Below are 17,000 nucleotides of genomic sequence, written 5' to 3'. Positions count from 1 at the left end.
TCACAATACAATAAACATTTAAACAAAGGCTAATCGTTCCGCCTGTCGCCCACACTGCCGTCTCGCCGTCGTGGTCTTAATCAAATTATATAGTCAGTGCTCCGTGAAACTTTCTCCAGATTAGCAGAGGCACCCAACGCTCCGTGGGAGGAGACCAGAGGCCACATCTCAATGATCTTTATCATTGCAATATCTTCACTACTGTGGCCGACACTTCCGGGCCCTGAGGACCCGGAAGCTAACGTACCCTGAGGACCCGGAACCTGAATCCCTGGGGCATTTCCAGAACCTGACATCCGTGGGACTGAATGCCATTTTCGTTCCTCTGGGGCCCCTATTTCCTAGGAACAAGGGTCTATGGAATCAATTATCATTTGTTTAAACAGAAGACAGAAACTGTGTTATTGAAAACTCTTATAGCAACATTAAATGTAATTAATGTTGTGAGCAACAAACATACATTGCTATAGACGGGGTCCAGCAGCTGAAACCCCCTTACAGCCTACGACCTCAGGTCAAATGGGCAAACTGTGAAAGGTTTCCGTTGAATTTCGGAATTCAACGAAACCTGTCACAGTGACTGGTGTGAACAACGGTGTTTTCACCGTTGATTTTTCAACGGTGACCGAATGCGAAACGAACAAAAATCTTAGAAATTAACAGTCACTTTTCTAAGGCGTGTGTGTGTCATGTCGCTAGTCTTCCACAGTCTCAATATTCCAAGATCTTTTAATAAATAACAAAAATTATCTGCAGCAAGAAAATATGTCTTCATAAGTTATAGACTTTGATAACCCAGCAAGTTAGAGCCTCATAATGAGAAAACAAACAGTCGCATTTTTTCCAACAAGACTTTATGATCAAGATCGATATTCAACAGCCAGATATTAATAGTGATCTTCCAAGACTTTAAAGCATGCCTCAAAACAGCAGAGGAAAATATAGAGGAAGACAAAACACAAAATAAGAAACAATAACATGAGAAAGGAGGATAAAATTAATGGAAGTAGACAACCAGAACACAATAAAAAAAAGTTAACAAAGAAATGAACAACAGGAATACAAAAGAAGGAATTTAATGAAACGTGGAGGAGTGTGTTTGGGGTAGAGAGGGATGGTGGTGGAGCAGAGTCAACAATGCTAGGTAGAGCACCTGTTTCACACCTCAGTTCACGGCCCAAGGCTAATTACCATCTTTTTCATAACCCCCCCCCCCCCCATGGTTTGGTTGTGGTTACCTCACCTCTCAGTGCAGTATAATTAAACAATATTTTTAAAACCCAAATTAATATTATTGATTAATGGTAAGATTGGGTTAGGCATTTTAGTTCCAATAACAATTATTTGTATATAAAGCCGTTCGTGAAACATCTTGAGACGTGAGCTTTAAATACAGGGAGTAATGAAGGACTTATCGAGAGAGAGTTATCAGGAGAAAGCGTCAAGCCATTACGACTATATAGCACTTGGAAGGGATCAGGATAAGAATCTGGGATGGGAAGGGGGGAAAGGAATGGTGCCCAACCACTTTGACAACTGGGGGATTGAACGCCGTCCTGCATGAAATGAGACCGTCTCTCTAGTTCTCTACATACCATCCACTTAACACCTGGGAAAATGCTTGTTAATCCACCAGGCTAACTGAGAATGCAAACACTTGACATACGAATCATAACTATGTCAGAATCATTTTAGAGATGTGCTTCGTTCACTACCTATGTTTCTATTACCAGCACTTCCTTCAAACAAAAGCCAAATTCCATTCCATGCACCCGCCAAACCCCCTGTTTATGAACGAAAAACGGTTTACACACGACTTACAACTGATGAGTGGACATGGCGCTTTGACGATGGGCGGCCATCTTCCAGCTGTCGTGAGGGTGAACTCCATCAGTTTGGAGTTTACTGGTCGTACAGGATACCCTCTTGTGGACTTGGTCTTGAGTGACATGCTCAGGGTCCCGGTCCAGGTCGTCTACGGTGTCGAGCTGGTCACTGCTCGCAGTGTGATCATAAAGTTTGTGGGTGAGGCGGTGTACCGTGATTTTCTCCGGAGGTACGAGGGGCGTACTTTGCTGCTGCAGGACGGCAGAGGGTCTGTGACCATTTCGGACCGCAGTGGTGCTGTGACATATGTAAGTGTCCATGGCGCCCCCATGGAGTTTCCCGAGACCCTCCTCCGGCGCTTCTTCCAGAGGTATGGCCCCGTCGTCAGAGTGCGGATGAACTCACTGTCTTCTGGGAAGTATACGGGTGTGAAGACCAACATTGCGACCCTCGGGATACGACTGAGGTCGGACATTCCATCCTATGTCCGGCTGTTAGGGTACTATGTGCGGGTATTTTATGCCCGGCAGCCCCGTACTTGTTTCTGGTGTGGCTTGTTGGGACATCAGGCTGTCGGGTGCACTGCTGATCCGGTTGCTCCCGTGAATTTGTTCCGTGAAGAGGATTTCCCGCCGCTCCCTCTGGAGGAGGACTCCGGGGGTGAGGAGGTGAGCGTCCTGTTCGCTGCTGAGGCTCCCCCAACGTCGCCCGACGATCCGCCGGTTGTCGCAGTCCCTCCTCCAGATGTTGCGGTGCCGTCGGATGTTACTCCTGGTCCTGTCTCTGGCCCTGCTGCTCCCGTGGGCCTTCCTGGTACTCCCTGTGAGGCGTCGCCGCCTTCTCCCTCGTCTTCGGCTGCTGAACCTGGCCCTGCATCCTCACCACGGGTCCCTACTGTGCTGGGTGCTGGGGTGGCTGCGGAGCCTCCTGCTGTGTGTGGTCCGGTTCCCCCTGTGGTGGAGGCTGCAGTCGTTCTGCGTCGGGCGTCGGTTCGTCCGGCTAGTGGTGCTCGTGTTTCTGGATCCGCTTCCGGCTCTGACGATATCCGGCCGGAGCCCAAACGTTCCAGGCGTTCGTCTACTGCCTGGGCCGATGTTGGGGACTTCAGTGACTGTGGGTCTTCAGGTGTAGACGGCGTGGATCTGGATGCGTCGTTGTCTCCGCGGGTGGTGGTGGCGGAGGTTCATGTGCCTTCTGGTGCTGATGCCCGTGTCTCGGGTGTGCCTTCTGTTCCTTCCCCGCCAGGGGGCTCTCCGCAATGGGGTGTGGTGGCTTCCGCTGCCAGGGATAGTGGGATGCTGGTGCTGGGCGTGGCCTGGTTGTGACTTTACAAAAGGATGCGCGCCGCCCTGGTTCCCTGCAGTCGTCTGGTGGTGTGCCCATAGCCGCTGGTGCCCACTGTCCGGCTCTCTCCTGTGGGGTTGCGACTTGAGGTTCTGGAGGCCGTGGTTGCCGAGTCCCTGCGGTCTGAAAGACCGGAGGACTTTCGTGATGGGCGGGTTCCCGATGTATGGAGTAGGGTGCCGGTTACTTGCCTCCGAAGTAACACCATCTGGGTTCCCTGTTTGCAGGTGTTTGTTGCCGGGGTTCCGGATGACATGGCGTACCCGGTGGAGGGTCAAGCCTCTTGGGAGGCGTTCAATGTGCGGTTCCCCCGGGTCTTGTTCCCGGGCAAATATGTCAGCTGATTTTATATTACTGTAGTGTTGTGTGCCCCTATGGCCTTTTGTTTGCCCTATTGTATTTTGTGCACGTGCCTCTCCCTTCTTTGTTGTGAGGCCGGTGTTTTGGTGAGGGCGTTTTTATTCCTGTATTTGCTTTTGTGTTGTTACTTTGCCATGTGTGTTCTACTTATGCTTTGCTAGATTGTGTTGTTTTTTGTTTTAATTTTGTTTTTGTTTTCATTTTTGTTTTTATTATTATTATTATTTTTGTTTTTGGCTTGTTGTGTGCTGTGCGATTTTCTTGTTCTATTTCATGATGTCCTTTATGATGTGTTTTGTTCTCGGTCCTTCAGGCCGGTGCTTGTTTGTTGTTGTGTATGTTACTATGTTTTGTTTTCTTGATTGCATGGCTTGTTTGTTTATTTTTATTGTATATTTTGGCCTCTCCCTTTGTTGCGAGGCGGTTGGTTTGGTGTGAGTGTTTTTATTCATGTCTTGTTTCTGTGATGTACCTTACACTGGTGTTTATTATTGCATTACATGTTGTGCTTGTTTATTTTTGTTTTGTTTGTTGTTTATTGTGATTTTCTTGTTATGTTTCATGTTATACTTTTTGATGTTTGCTTTGTTTTATACTGTTTTCTTTTGTAATGTTACTGTGCTTGCTTGTTTGACATTGTTTTCTCTTTTGATGTTTGCTCTTGCATTTCTCGTGTTTGTAATTTGTTGTCCTGTGCTGTTGTCCTTCTGGCCGGTGGTTTATTGTTTTGTTTTGTTTTCTCTGTACTTTTCTTGTTTTTATTGTATTTAAATTGCATGCTTGCATATAAAAATAAAAATAAAAAAATAAAAACTTACAACTGATGACGTTCGAACAGTTCCGGAACAAGTGCTTCACTCACGAATTTTTTTCGAACCCCAACGCTGTAAATGCTTCACCCACGTACTACAAATACAAATAATCGCCAACAGAACCTGAACACCTAACCTAACCTAACTTATGCCTATATACGCACAATATGCTAATATATTACAATATTAATTTATATTTCAGAAAATTCCTGTTTTGAATGAACAGCATGTAAAAATTTATGAATGCGTCTGTGGGGTCGACCGCTGGATGTAATGGACTTGAGTTGAGGACGGGTTGTCGACAACTGAATCGATTACAGCTGGAATGTGATTGGAGAAAGTCATTATAAATGTGATTAGACGAGATCATTATTTTCAGTACGTGAACTCGAGTCATTATTTCTGAAACGCGAGTGTCTGAAGTGAAGGAAGATCACTAATATACAGTTGGAGAGGTCATTAGCTCCCGCCAGTGACTGGTCAGTGAGGCAATGTAGTAATGTATATGTTTATAACTGTCCGGCCATTAAATATGGGGCAGCGCTCCTGTGTGGTGTCCAGACGCGTACATGTCAGCTGTGTGTGTGTGTGTGTGTGTGTGTGTGTGTGTGTGTGAGCGTGCGTGTACGTGTTGTGGCTGCATGCGCACATGTCAGTTGTATATGTGCGTTGTGGTTGTAGGCACACATCATCTCAATGTGTACCTAGATGTCTCGAATATGTACGAGCGTGCGTGTGTGTGCGTGCGTCACCTGCATGTGCATCTAGCTACTGGGGTGTTGGTCTGAGGGTGGCAATAGCGGTGTGGTGTAAAGGGGGAGGCGGGGAAGCACGTGTCCGCTGGTCATCAGATACCTCGGGACCGGTTCCTCTGGCCGGCCGTCCCCGTCCGGAGGGGGCCCGACCTGTTGCTTGCACTGACCTACACAGTAATCTCCTATCCCCCCCTCCTCCCCTCCTCCCTCTCTCTCTCTCTCTCTCTCTCTTTCGTTGTCTATAAAATAATAACTGAAGAACAGCAGTAACAACAATGTAGAATGGAACAATGTTCGGAACTAAGAAGTTCCAAACATTTCTGGGGTTTGTAGCCCCACAAGACGTCCAGTAACTTACCGGGGACAATAGCCCCTCCAGTCATGCAACAGTCATGTGACACCGCCAACGGAGCTGGCCAAACGCGTTGTAATCGAATGACACGTCATGAATGATGAATTACAAGAGGTTAGTCACCCCCAGAGACACGACTGGGCTATAACACACACCAGTTGGAACCATCTGCAAATGTTTTAATAAGTAATTTATACTTAGACGACGAGTGTTTATGAAGCATCTCAAACATTTTAAACAGGTTGGTTACCTACATCACTCTAATGTCTTTACTTTTCTCCGAAACTATGGGGGTCTCCAGTTTAACTATGGAGGTGGTACGATCCTTCCCTATATATATAGTTACATTTATATTATTTTATATTATGTAGGTTTTGCAAGAGGTATGCAGGACACGAAATGGTCCTAAAATATGCTAAAAGAACGACACGAGTGAGTCACTAGAGGGTTGAAGACCTTCAAGGCTGGCTGCCTATGCTAACGGTCCCATCCTATGCTAAAGTGCCCGTGCTAACGTGTCAGCTTGGGCACGAACGGGAATATGACAGCAATTCCCCGAACTTAGAGTCCTGCAAGGGAGGTGTACTGCTCTGTCTGAGCCTCTCACTTAGTTTGAAAGAGTTCTACGGCTCTGTTTGAAGCTCTACGGTGCTATTAGTTCTACTCTTCTGTTTGCTAGTGTCGGATTTCATCTGATTTCAAAGCACGGTTAGGAAGCTTATCAAATTTTCTTCGCCAAATGCATTGTGACATACGAAGATCCTCCCTGACATATACAGCTTCCCTGGGCTAGCTAGCATTCACCCCTCGTCTGCCAGCAGCATCGGTGGTCATGAATCCGAAGAAATCCGATTGTTTCTGACGAAGGTGCGTGAGACATCCGCATTAGTAGGCTCACAAAACGCTTCGGTTACTTTCATAATGTTTCTGACTTGACCTTAATTTCATATGATGATTCCGACTTAATTTTTATGTTCTTATGAAATATAGATTAAGGAAATATGCAAGCCTATTGGCCCAATCGAGGCAGCTAGTGTTTATATCCACCCAAACTACGCTTGAAATAGTTTATCAATCTCAAATCTATTGTGTTACCTGGAAATGTATTCTAAAAATCAACAACCCTGTTTCCAGATAAGTACTCGCATAGGTCTCTCCTAACTCTAAACCTATCGAATGCATCTTCAATTAATTTGACGATTAGCACAAGTCCTGAGGGACACCCATCAGGACACCCATATGTTATCGTCTCCATGCCGTCGAGGTAGCTGGAGACAACATGTAGCTATGTAGTACTAGCAGTAAGATGACATGTCACACAGGAAGTTGAGATCCGACCCAGTAAGATGATATCCGACACACTAAGATGATATCTGAATACAAAGATGATATCAAACCCACAACGATGATATCTGATTTACGAGGAAACGAATGTGTGAAACAACGAGAGGTTTGCGAGATTTCTGGTCTTGACCGAAAGTGAAGCTTCATGTGTGTGTTTTGTGTTGGGGTCACTCACGTTAGAAGAGCAGACGTGAAACTGTTCTGAGTAATATATCAGAGAAAGAAGTAGAACGAAAACACAACAGTGCTCAAACGTAGCTCAGTGCTCAAGCACTCTCATAGCTCAGCTCTCAAGTACGGCTCAGTGCTCAAGTTTAAAGTTTATATATATTTTTTTCCATGTAACAAAGCCAGCTGCTGACCTGCCACTCAGAGGTCAGCGTTGTATCGTTAATGATACATATCTTACCACCAAAGATTATAGTCCTCAGCGTCAAGTAGCAATTCAATTAGCGCCTCCTGGTATGGAATTAGACCATTAAGTCGAAATTGAAATCGTTGTTCGCGTAGATGTGCGAATCATGCTCACTACTCGGCCCTGCCTAATCATGTGCAGCACCCTTCGCGCCAATCATCCGGAAATTATCCAGCCTGTCCTCACAAAGGCCAGAGTCCATTCCATGCGCGCACCAAACCTTCCCCCCCCCCCTGGTTTATGAATGAAAAACGGTTTACAAACGACTTACAACTGATGACGTTCGAACACTTTCGGAACAAGTGCTTCATTGACGACTTTTGTTCGAACCACAACGCTGTAAATGCTTCACCCACGTACTACAAATACAAATAAACGCCAACACTACCTAAACACCTAACCTAACCAGTGCCTAGATATGTACAGTATGCTAATATATATAACAGTATTAATTTATATTTGATAAAATTCCTATTTTGAATAAACAGCATCTTAAAATTGATGAATGCGTCTTTGGGGTCGACCGCTGGATGGAATGGACTTCGTCTGAGGACGGGTTGCAGCATCGTACACTTGGGCGTCATCGCAAGCTGCCATAATATTGGATTTGGCTTTAGGTAATGTTAGCGTAAATTCTTCCCCCGGTCCCTTACCTTCTTCTATCTCTAACTCCTTTCCCACCAACCGTCCTTCCTCTCTGGCTTCCCCTTCATCTCCACCGCTGTAATATATATGGACTATAAAATCAAGAATCCCCAAGGGTCTCGCGTCGTTATCTGTCGGTCACCACATTTTACAGAGTCACATGATTGGCTTCTTCCAGCTACCTGTCTGTTTACGGGCTATTCATGCCCGTGCCACCTCTTGGGTGACATTCTTCATCAATCCATCAGTATGATTGTTCATTTCTAAACATTTTCTGGTTCTGTTCTGTACTTTCCAGGCTGGGGTCCAAGCAGGTGCTGCATACTGAAGAGAAATACTATAGATCACTGTTGTATTTACTCTATATATTGTGGATAAGAGGGGGGCCTTCGATAACTTCTTTCAATGCTATTCAACGTTCAATCAAATTGTGTATAGATTTCCAAGCCTATTGGGCTCTATCGTATTTACATTTGAAACTGTATTTAATCTGCCGCCATCGCATCACTCTTTGTGTGTGTGTGTGTACTCACCTAGTTGTCCTTGCGGGGGTTAAGCTCTGGCTCTTTGGGCCCGCCTCTCAACCGTCAATCAACTGATTCTTTTCACACACAGACACACACAGGAAGCAGCCCGTAACAGCTGTCTAACTCTCAGGTACCTATTTTTACTGCTAGGTGAACTGGGTGAAAGAAACTATGCCCATTTGTTTTTGCCACCGCCGGGGATCGAACCCGGACCCTTAGGACTACGAATCCTGAGCGCTGTCCACTCAGCTGTAAGACCGTGTGTATGTGTGTGTGTGTGTCCTCAATCGCAATCGCCTCAATCAAGAGTTGATGTGTATACAGATATTAAAGATATTAATAAGCAGAGAGAGAGAGAGAGAGTCTCTCTCTCTCTCTCTCTCTCTCTCTCTCTCTCTCTCTCTCTCTCTCTCTCTCTCTCTCTCTCTCTCTCTCTCTCTCTCTCTCTCTTCCTCTCGCTCTCCCTCTCTCCTTAAAATGTGAGATTAGTGTCGAACACGAGAGATTAATGTGGAAAGGTCAGACGAACATTAAGATGCTGTCTTCCTGTTCCGCCTAGACCGATCCCCTCTGGTCATTCACCTCCATTATCCCCCCCCCCCTCCTTTCCACGACCTTGTCCTCTCCCTCTTCTGTCCCATCTCCCCCTCCCAGGGCTGGTAGTGGGAATCCTCTCCTACCCCTTGCCTGGTTTACCAGTGTCATCACCTTTTTTTCTGGGGTAGGGGGTGAGGGAAAGATAAAGAGGTACAGGTAAAGGAACATGTTTAGAAGTGGGAAATAAGAGTTATGGTACCGGACCAGTTGGTCACCACTGTCACTGTCACCATCACGGCCACTGTGACAGTGACAATCATCGCTGCCATCACTATCAGACTGGCCACTATCAGATTGATTGATGAAGATTAAGCCACCCAAAAGGTGGCACGGGCATGAATAGCCCGTAAGTGGTGGCCCTTTTAAGCCATTACCAGTATCAAGAGCTGATTCTGGGGATCTGTGGAGGTGCGAATGCACCCTGCGTGATGGGAGATGTCTCCCTTGTGAATGTGTTAAGATGAAGATGAAGCCGCCCAAAAGGTGGCACGGGCATGAATAGCTCGTAAGTGGTGGCCCTTTTGAGCCATCACCAGTATCAATAGATGATACTGGAGACCTGTGGAGGTGCGACTGCACCCAGCGTGACAGGAGATGTCTCCCGGACCAAATGGTGACCAGATGGTGGGGCCACTATCAGAATTATTGCTGCATACACCATCACCAGACTCACCATCGCCCCTAATACCCACCTCCCTCATGCTTTCTCCTCGCCCACTCATGCGAGTACCTCTCTCACTCGCTCCGGTACCTCTCTCACTCGCTCCGGTACTTCTCTCACTCGCTCCGGTACCTCTCTCACTCAACATAGCAAATTATGGGGAATTACAACTTTAAAATGTAATGAAAACAAAATGTAATAATGTAGTACAAACAGTTGTATTATCAATTTATGAGGACGGGACGAGTACGCCGAGAGTAGCAATAGCCTAAGTTACGCCATCCTTTTGAGATGTATTTCATTATCAATAAACTTGCTTGAACTTGAACTTGGTTGTGTAGAGAGCACAGAGCTGACGCCTCGCCAGGTGTGGGCGACGCACCTTCACCTCCCAGGCGCACCTGCGTGGGAGAAGCACCGTGACCTACTTACCCCCCTACCCGTCTCCCACCCGTCTCCCCAGGGATGCAGCTACACCTGGACCACCTCTGGGGGCCTCCCCGTCAGCCACCTGAGTCCTGACGGATGCAGCCCCCTCCTCCCTGGCCACCACTCTGGCCACCTTCCCCCTTCCCTTTGTGCCTCGAGGGACGCCTCGGGACCCTAGTAATGGACATTTGTGTATAAGAACCTCGTCAATATGGGTATACATACAGCTACATTCGTGTATAAGGACAGTTGCATCCGTGTATATATAAGGGCCTCACCATATACGTACAAGGGCCCCCCGCCATCTCAGACAAGGCCTGCTATCATAACTCGCACGATATCTCCCCATTTCTAAGCTTTTCCCTTCATCTGTGCTCTCCATCCTCTTTATCTACCTCTAAACAAAACAATCTGGTGTGTTGGGACGCTGTGGCCACACGCTGCCCCCGCTGCATGGCAAGCAGTGCTGCTCGCTCCTCGGGCAGCAGGGGCAGTAAGCGGGTACGGGTGCCCGGGGTGGGTAGACCAGTTGGCTGGATTAGTTAACGGGACGACGTGCCCACTAGGGCTTTAGGCCAGTACCACGTGGTCAAGGCTGCCCGACCTGCCCTACAATGCTAACAAGTTTAACAACCCCTTCCCCCGCCCCCTTTACTTCTCCCCCCCCCCCCTTTACCCACGACCACACACAATGACACTACATCCGCCCTCCCTCCCCCTTAACCTCACCCCCCTCCACAACCCTACACCCGCCAGGTGTACTGGTGGGTACCTGTTTATTAGATGTTCATAAACATAATTGTTCGTGATAGGTAGTTCACCTCAGGAGAGATGTTCAAACACCGGGTGGTTCAGAGAAAGGACTCGGGGGGCGGGAACACTGAACCTTCCTGCACTATGTTGACCAGACCACACACTAGAAGGTGAAGGGACGACGACGTTTCGGTCCGTCCTGGACCATTCTCGAGTCGATCCTTCCTGCAGTATACCGAGTGAACGTCATCTCTCAAGCTATCTCTCCACCCCAACAGTGTGTCTCCTGCAGTCGTTCATAAGTTTGTAGTTATAAGTTTCAAGTTGACTACAGCGGCGCCATAGTGCTTGGTCCGCTCGTCAGGTACAAACTTTATCTAAGTGGCGGTGTTGATGGGACGGGGTAAGGCCAGGGTAGGGAGCGAGCAGGGGAGGTGTTGGAGAAACAGTTATCCTGGGATATCGACGATGACGCCACGCTAGGTAACGGTGCTTGGGTCTCCCCCACCCCCATCCCCCCACTCTCCAACATTGCCCCCATACCCACATCCCTCCTCACCCCCATCCCCCATGTTTAGACCCAACGCCTCCTCCTCCTCCTCCTGCTGCTGCTGCTGCTGCTCTACGTTTCTCCTCAACACGACCCTCTTACGACACGGATATCGGCTGAAGAATGTGTTAGGTGTTCCTCATTGTCGTTGTTAGTTGATGACAGTCTGGTGGAACGGGGCGCTGTGTGGCAACCCAACTGACCCTGAACTCCGTCTTGCGATTGAAGGTCAGGGAGGTGGGGGACACCCTCCTCCTAATCCTCCCCCCCCCCTCAACGCTCTCCCTCATTCCTCTTGTTCCAATTATTATTTTTTTGCGTGTCTGCCCCCTTCCCATCTCAATAATCCATCTCCTCCCACTCCACTTAATTGGTCTTTTTTCTCATAGTCATTTTTGGCCCTCGTCTCTCCTTCCACTCTTATAAAACAGAAATAATATTATTGGTTAACATGGTTCCCATGTTGCTAGGCGTCATCCAGACTGCAAATACCAGAAATTGTTGCAATTGTCCACCACGATTGAGATGACAAACACCGACAATGTTTGTCTATTTCACTTCTTTCCTCTCGCCATCACGCCGTCTGGGGTTTCCTTTATTTTTCTGATTGCAAGTTAACTCGGTCTCATAGTTGACTCCTCCTTTTACCTTCCCTTCTCGTGTTGACTCTACCACTCAACACAGTGGTAGAGTCATCACGACTCTATAGTCGTGATGACTCTACCTTTATAGTCCATTCTTACCTGGCAGCCGCAGCCCCGCTCCTGTGCCAGGTAAGTCCACTGCGGGCTCACCATACCCCGTGCTACTTTGCAACTTTTTCATCCGAGTTGCTGGATCTTAAACAGCATCAATACAAGTTGATAATGGTCCAGGACGGACCAAACATCGTCACTATTTTTAGATGAGTGGGTTTGGTCTCTTTCATTTTCAGCCCCGTTATTGTGACTGTGTTCACTGATCAAGGTTATTTTGAGGTTATCTTGAGATGATTTCGGGGCTTTAGTGTCCCCGCGGCCCGGTCCTCGACCAGGCCTCCACCCCTAGGAAGCAGCCCGTGACAGCTGACTAACACCCAGGTACCTATTTTACTGCTAAGTAACAGGGGCATAGGGTGAAAGAAACTCTGCCCATTGTTTCTCGCCGGCGCCCGGGATTGAACCCGGGACCACAGGATCACAAGTCCAGCGTGCTGTCCGCTCGGACGACCGGCTCCCCTCCGGATCAACACAAAACATCTGTTCTAGAACTTAACTACGAAAACAGAGGCAATGCTTACCCCAATATTTACGCCCATCAACTGTAATATCACTGACCCTAATGAAGTTGTTCAAATGAACAAATCCACAAGGGCCGTGACGAGGATTCGAACCTGCGTCCGGGAGCATCCCAGACACTGCCTTAATCGACTGAGCTACGAGAGTAGCCAAGAGGGAGAACGGGAGACATAGCTTGGGTGCAGGGGGGAGTTGTGTAAAATCCTGGTTTGTGCCTCGGAGAGGCTACAGGATCCAGTAAGTTCAGTAGAACTTCGGTTTCAACTCTTTTAACCCTGTCGTAGCTCAGTCGATTAAGGCAGTGTCTGGGATGCTCCCGGACGCAGATTCGAATCCTCGTCACGGCCCTTGTGGATTTCTTCATTTGATGCATCACGTTAGTGTGATCTCTGTGTATAAAGTTGTTCAAATCTTTACGATTTATGATATAACCCATCCTCCTGTTTAGACAGTACTTTTTGTAACTATGTGCACCATAATACAAACATTGACGTACTAAGGAATTAGATAGTAGATTTTTGTACTATTCACTTTATAGTCCAAAAAAGAAATGAAGCTAAAAAAAAACTTACATATTCCTAGGCCTAGTATAGCACACATGTGTACTATGTTAGGAATCATATATCGTGCATTAGGCCTAGGAAGGTTAAGTTAGATTAGTTTAGTTTGTCTTTGCAACATAAATAGGAAATCTTTTCCGGTCTATCCAAATTCATTATGTCCAACATTCATTCCCTACCTGTGTAGTGACACTCATTCTTCCCCTACCCGTGTTCTGACTAATTTTGCTGCTTCATTTCCTTTTGTTCCCACATGTGATGGCACCCGACACAGCATGTGAGAGAAAGAGAGAGAGAGAGAGAGAGAGAGAGAGAGAGAGAGAGAGAGAGAGAGAGAGAGAGAGAGAGAGAGAGAGAGAGAGAGAGAGAGAGAGAGAGAGAGAGAGAGAGAGAGAGAGAGGAGGGGGGGGGAGGCGTGAGGACATAAGTGGGTAAACAGACGTTAAGAAAACATTAAGAAAAACACCCGTTCTTGTCCAAGAACACACATTATGAAGAATAATATATATATGCTTTGAGTGTGTGTATTTAATATTTGTATTTTTGCATGCAAGATCGAGCTCTTGGACCCCGCCTCTCTAACTTTCGGTTGTCTAATGTACCGACTCTTGACCTATTTTTGTCTATCATGTCTACTATATATTTCTCTGTCATACATACACAGGTACCTATTCAATGCTAGATGAACAGTGGCACGAGGTAAAAGAAACTCTACCCATTTGTTTCAACCCCGGCCTTGAATCGAACCCGGGCCCTTGAACTCAGCTTCCCGACTGATGTCCATTGGGCCGCGAGGTCCTGTGTGTACCCACCTAGTTGTACTCGCCAAGTTGAGCTCGCAGGATTGAGCATCTGCTCTTAAGCTCTGCCATTCGACCATCATTAGTTCAATGCAGAGACTTTTTAACTGTTTTTTCTTATCATATTTACATTTACAGCTGTGTATGGAACTGGCGTCGACAACTTTCTCATCTAGTCCTCATCTTCTTCTTATTTACGACTCTGAGGCTGGAAAAGTTCTTTTCCACATTTCTGTGGCTCATCTGCCTTTCCAATTATGTCCTCTCGCTCGACTGTTCATTAATTTGAATATTGTTGCCTGTCAACGACTTCAAGTGGAAAGATGTAGACCTAATTGTTAAGACGGCAGGATAGAGCTACCTGTCAAGGTATTTTAGACGGAAGGGCAACAGGGAAGAGCCCCCTAAGATACGTTAGACGGAAGAGGACAGGGTAGACTGATAGAGCTACTGTCCTCACTCCCACGTTAGGAAGAAACATGCATGACAGCAGATCCTAAGCTAATTATTCCCACAACGTAAGACGCATCAGTTGCATGAGCAACACAAACAGTGGTCGAGACTGAATACCAGGACTACTTTTATGTATCGTTGTTACCTAAATATGCAAAAATATAAAAGTTCAAAGTAGAAGCAAACTTGATTTCAAACGAGTGGAAAAGGAGGCGAAGAGAAAGTAGAGGGGGAGGCAAAAGAAGAGGGTGAGGAAGCAAGAGGAAGTAGGGAAAGATGAGTGAGGGAGGATGAATAAGGGAGAAGGTGAGTGACCCGAACAAACATTCTGACATTGGCACCAGGTCTTATACCTTATATATATACACGAGTATGGTCTGCTCTACACACTGTGATAATTATGCCATGGGGTTAGATGGTCGAGTGAGATAAGTGAAGACCTCAGAGAAGTCCGAGTAACTGGCCCCTTCCGCTGAATGCCTTAAGGAGATGGTGGTGGTGGTGGCAGTGTCGTGGGGTGGTAGTGAGGGGTGGTAGTGGTGGTATTGTCTTGGGACGGGGATAGTGTCCTGGGGGGCAGTGGGTGGTGGGGGTTGGGATGAAAATTCTTCGAGTGATTCCTCTAAACAATCACCACCTCGGCGCTCTCAAGTTTTGAGCTGTTGCTTTATATAGTACATATAAAGTTACGATATAAGGTTTGGATAGTTACGATATATAGTATATATAATATATATATATTACCCAAGTTCACTTTCTATGGTTGCATTGAAGTCTCTGAATTGAAATGTCCAAGATTTAGCATCATTTAGATTTTTGTCTAATTGTCTAGCTATATGATAAAGTTGCGTATAAACTAATTATATTAAGATTTACATGTGCATCTCTTTTATAGAACAAAGGTATCACCTCTAGTTAATATGGGATCCCATATCCTTGTAAAAAATAATATAAATGCATTCCAGGGTACTTATAGGACCACAATAATGCAGGTTTATATTCTATCACACCCTTCATTTACAGTATATATATATATATATATATATATATATATATATATATATCCACGAAAGGAAAAAGTAAACAAGAAATGACTTGAGCGGTGGTAATAGCTTATACTGTTCTCTCCTGATAATTACCTTACCTTACTATGAGCGCTTTCGTGTTAATCAACAAATTTTCAAAAGTACTTTTTAAAATGTGTTCATTAACATATAACCTATATGTTAATTTAAAAATATATAACCTTCCTATAACCCGCCTATAACCTTCCATTACTTATAATGCCACCGATGATGGATTGGGCTGGGGTTTTCTTTCATTCTGCCGGCTGGAGTTTGAACCCTTGAGAGGTCATTGCCAAACCTGCCTATACTCATCAACATTGGCTAAATCCTAGTTAATCCAGGAGCCAAACTACCCGTTTGTGCATCGAAAACACTTTACACGTCTCCCAAATAATTACGTTCGAAATTTTCTCCTACAGAGCTTCGCTCACTTCTATTCAGATTGCACCTGCATAAATGCTTCACCGCTCTCGCACAAGTCTCACACTTAAGACACTCACCTGAGTTCTCCCCGGCGGCGGTCTTGAAGAGCACGCAGAGCCCCGTCTCGAAGTTGAGTGCTTGGCACCTGGAGTTGAGGCGACAGTACTCGATGCACTCCCCAAGAACCAGCGTGCCGATCTTGGAGTCGATTATGTCGTCGGCGGAGGAGTACACGAAGCCAGTGATGAGCTCGAAGCTCACCTCCTCCCCTGGGTTTGGGCACGACTCGGACGCCTCTCCCACCCGGGGTAGGAGGGCGAGATTGGGAGCTGAGGATTCGGGTAGATTATTGGCGGGTCGCGTTTGTCGTGGTCTGTTTCTCTGTCGTTGCCCCTGAGACTGGACTATAGTGGCTACAAGTGCCACCAGGAGAACAGAACGCATGATGTACATTGTTGGGACTTAAATTAGTAAAGAATGATAGATGCGTAACAAATTAATGGGCAAAAATAATAGTAGGGGCGGGAATCTAGACAAGTTTCTCTCACAGACGTCGGCGAAAGAATGAGCAGCGCTCCAACGTTGGTCCGCGCGGCTGAACCTTTGCCAGCCAACTGAGGAAGCAGCAGGCCAAGCTGCCGACGCCACCACGGCCGCCACACAGCCTCCACTCCCCCACCCAATCCATGCCCCACTCCCTCCTCCCAGCTTTCTTCCAAACGAACCTCAACCTACTCCCCAACCCGCCTCCCCAATACCCAAACCCCCATCTTACCTAGTTACCCCCCCTATCCCACTCCTTAACATACCCACCTCTCTCCCCAACACAACCATCCCCATTCACCAATTTCCACACCCTCCCCCCCACTCCTCTTTGCCCCAACCCTCTCCCCCAACATCTTCACCCCTCTTCCCAACACCCTCACTCCTATCCCTAACACCCTCACCTAATTCTCCATGGCCTCCCCCACCCACCCTCTCCCCAACACCCAGAACCACACACCCCTACCCTACCTCGAGGTCGTTGCCACACACCGCCAGTGACACAC

The 17,000-nt window shown here is 46.8% G+C and overlaps 1 protein-coding gene across 1 annotated transcript in view; it reads right to left on the bottom strand.

Moving 5' to 3' along the window:
* LOC123770358 (uncharacterized) overlaps nt 1–16,577 on the bottom strand; it is a 66,911-nt gene extending 50,334 nt beyond the window's left edge. Inside the window, exon 1 of the mRNA XM_045762184.2 lies at nt 16,029–16,577. Within this exon, the coding sequence (XP_045618140.1) occupies nt 16,029–16,404 (376 nt within the window). The 5' untranslated portion in view covers nt 16,405–16,577. The remainder of the gene's footprint in view (nt 1–16,028) is intronic.
* Between the last annotated feature and the right edge of the window lie 423 nt (nt 16,578–17,000).

Source organism: Procambarus clarkii, chromosome 42, assembly GCF_040958095.1.
Source record: "Procambarus clarkii isolate CNS0578487 chromosome 42, FALCON_Pclarkii_2.0, whole genome shotgun sequence".
Lineage (NCBI taxonomy): Eukaryota > Metazoa > Arthropoda > Malacostraca > Decapoda > Cambaridae > Procambarus > Procambarus clarkii.
The sequence above is the reverse complement of the archived record's forward strand: the minus strand, read 5'-3'. Positions and strand labels throughout refer to the sequence as shown.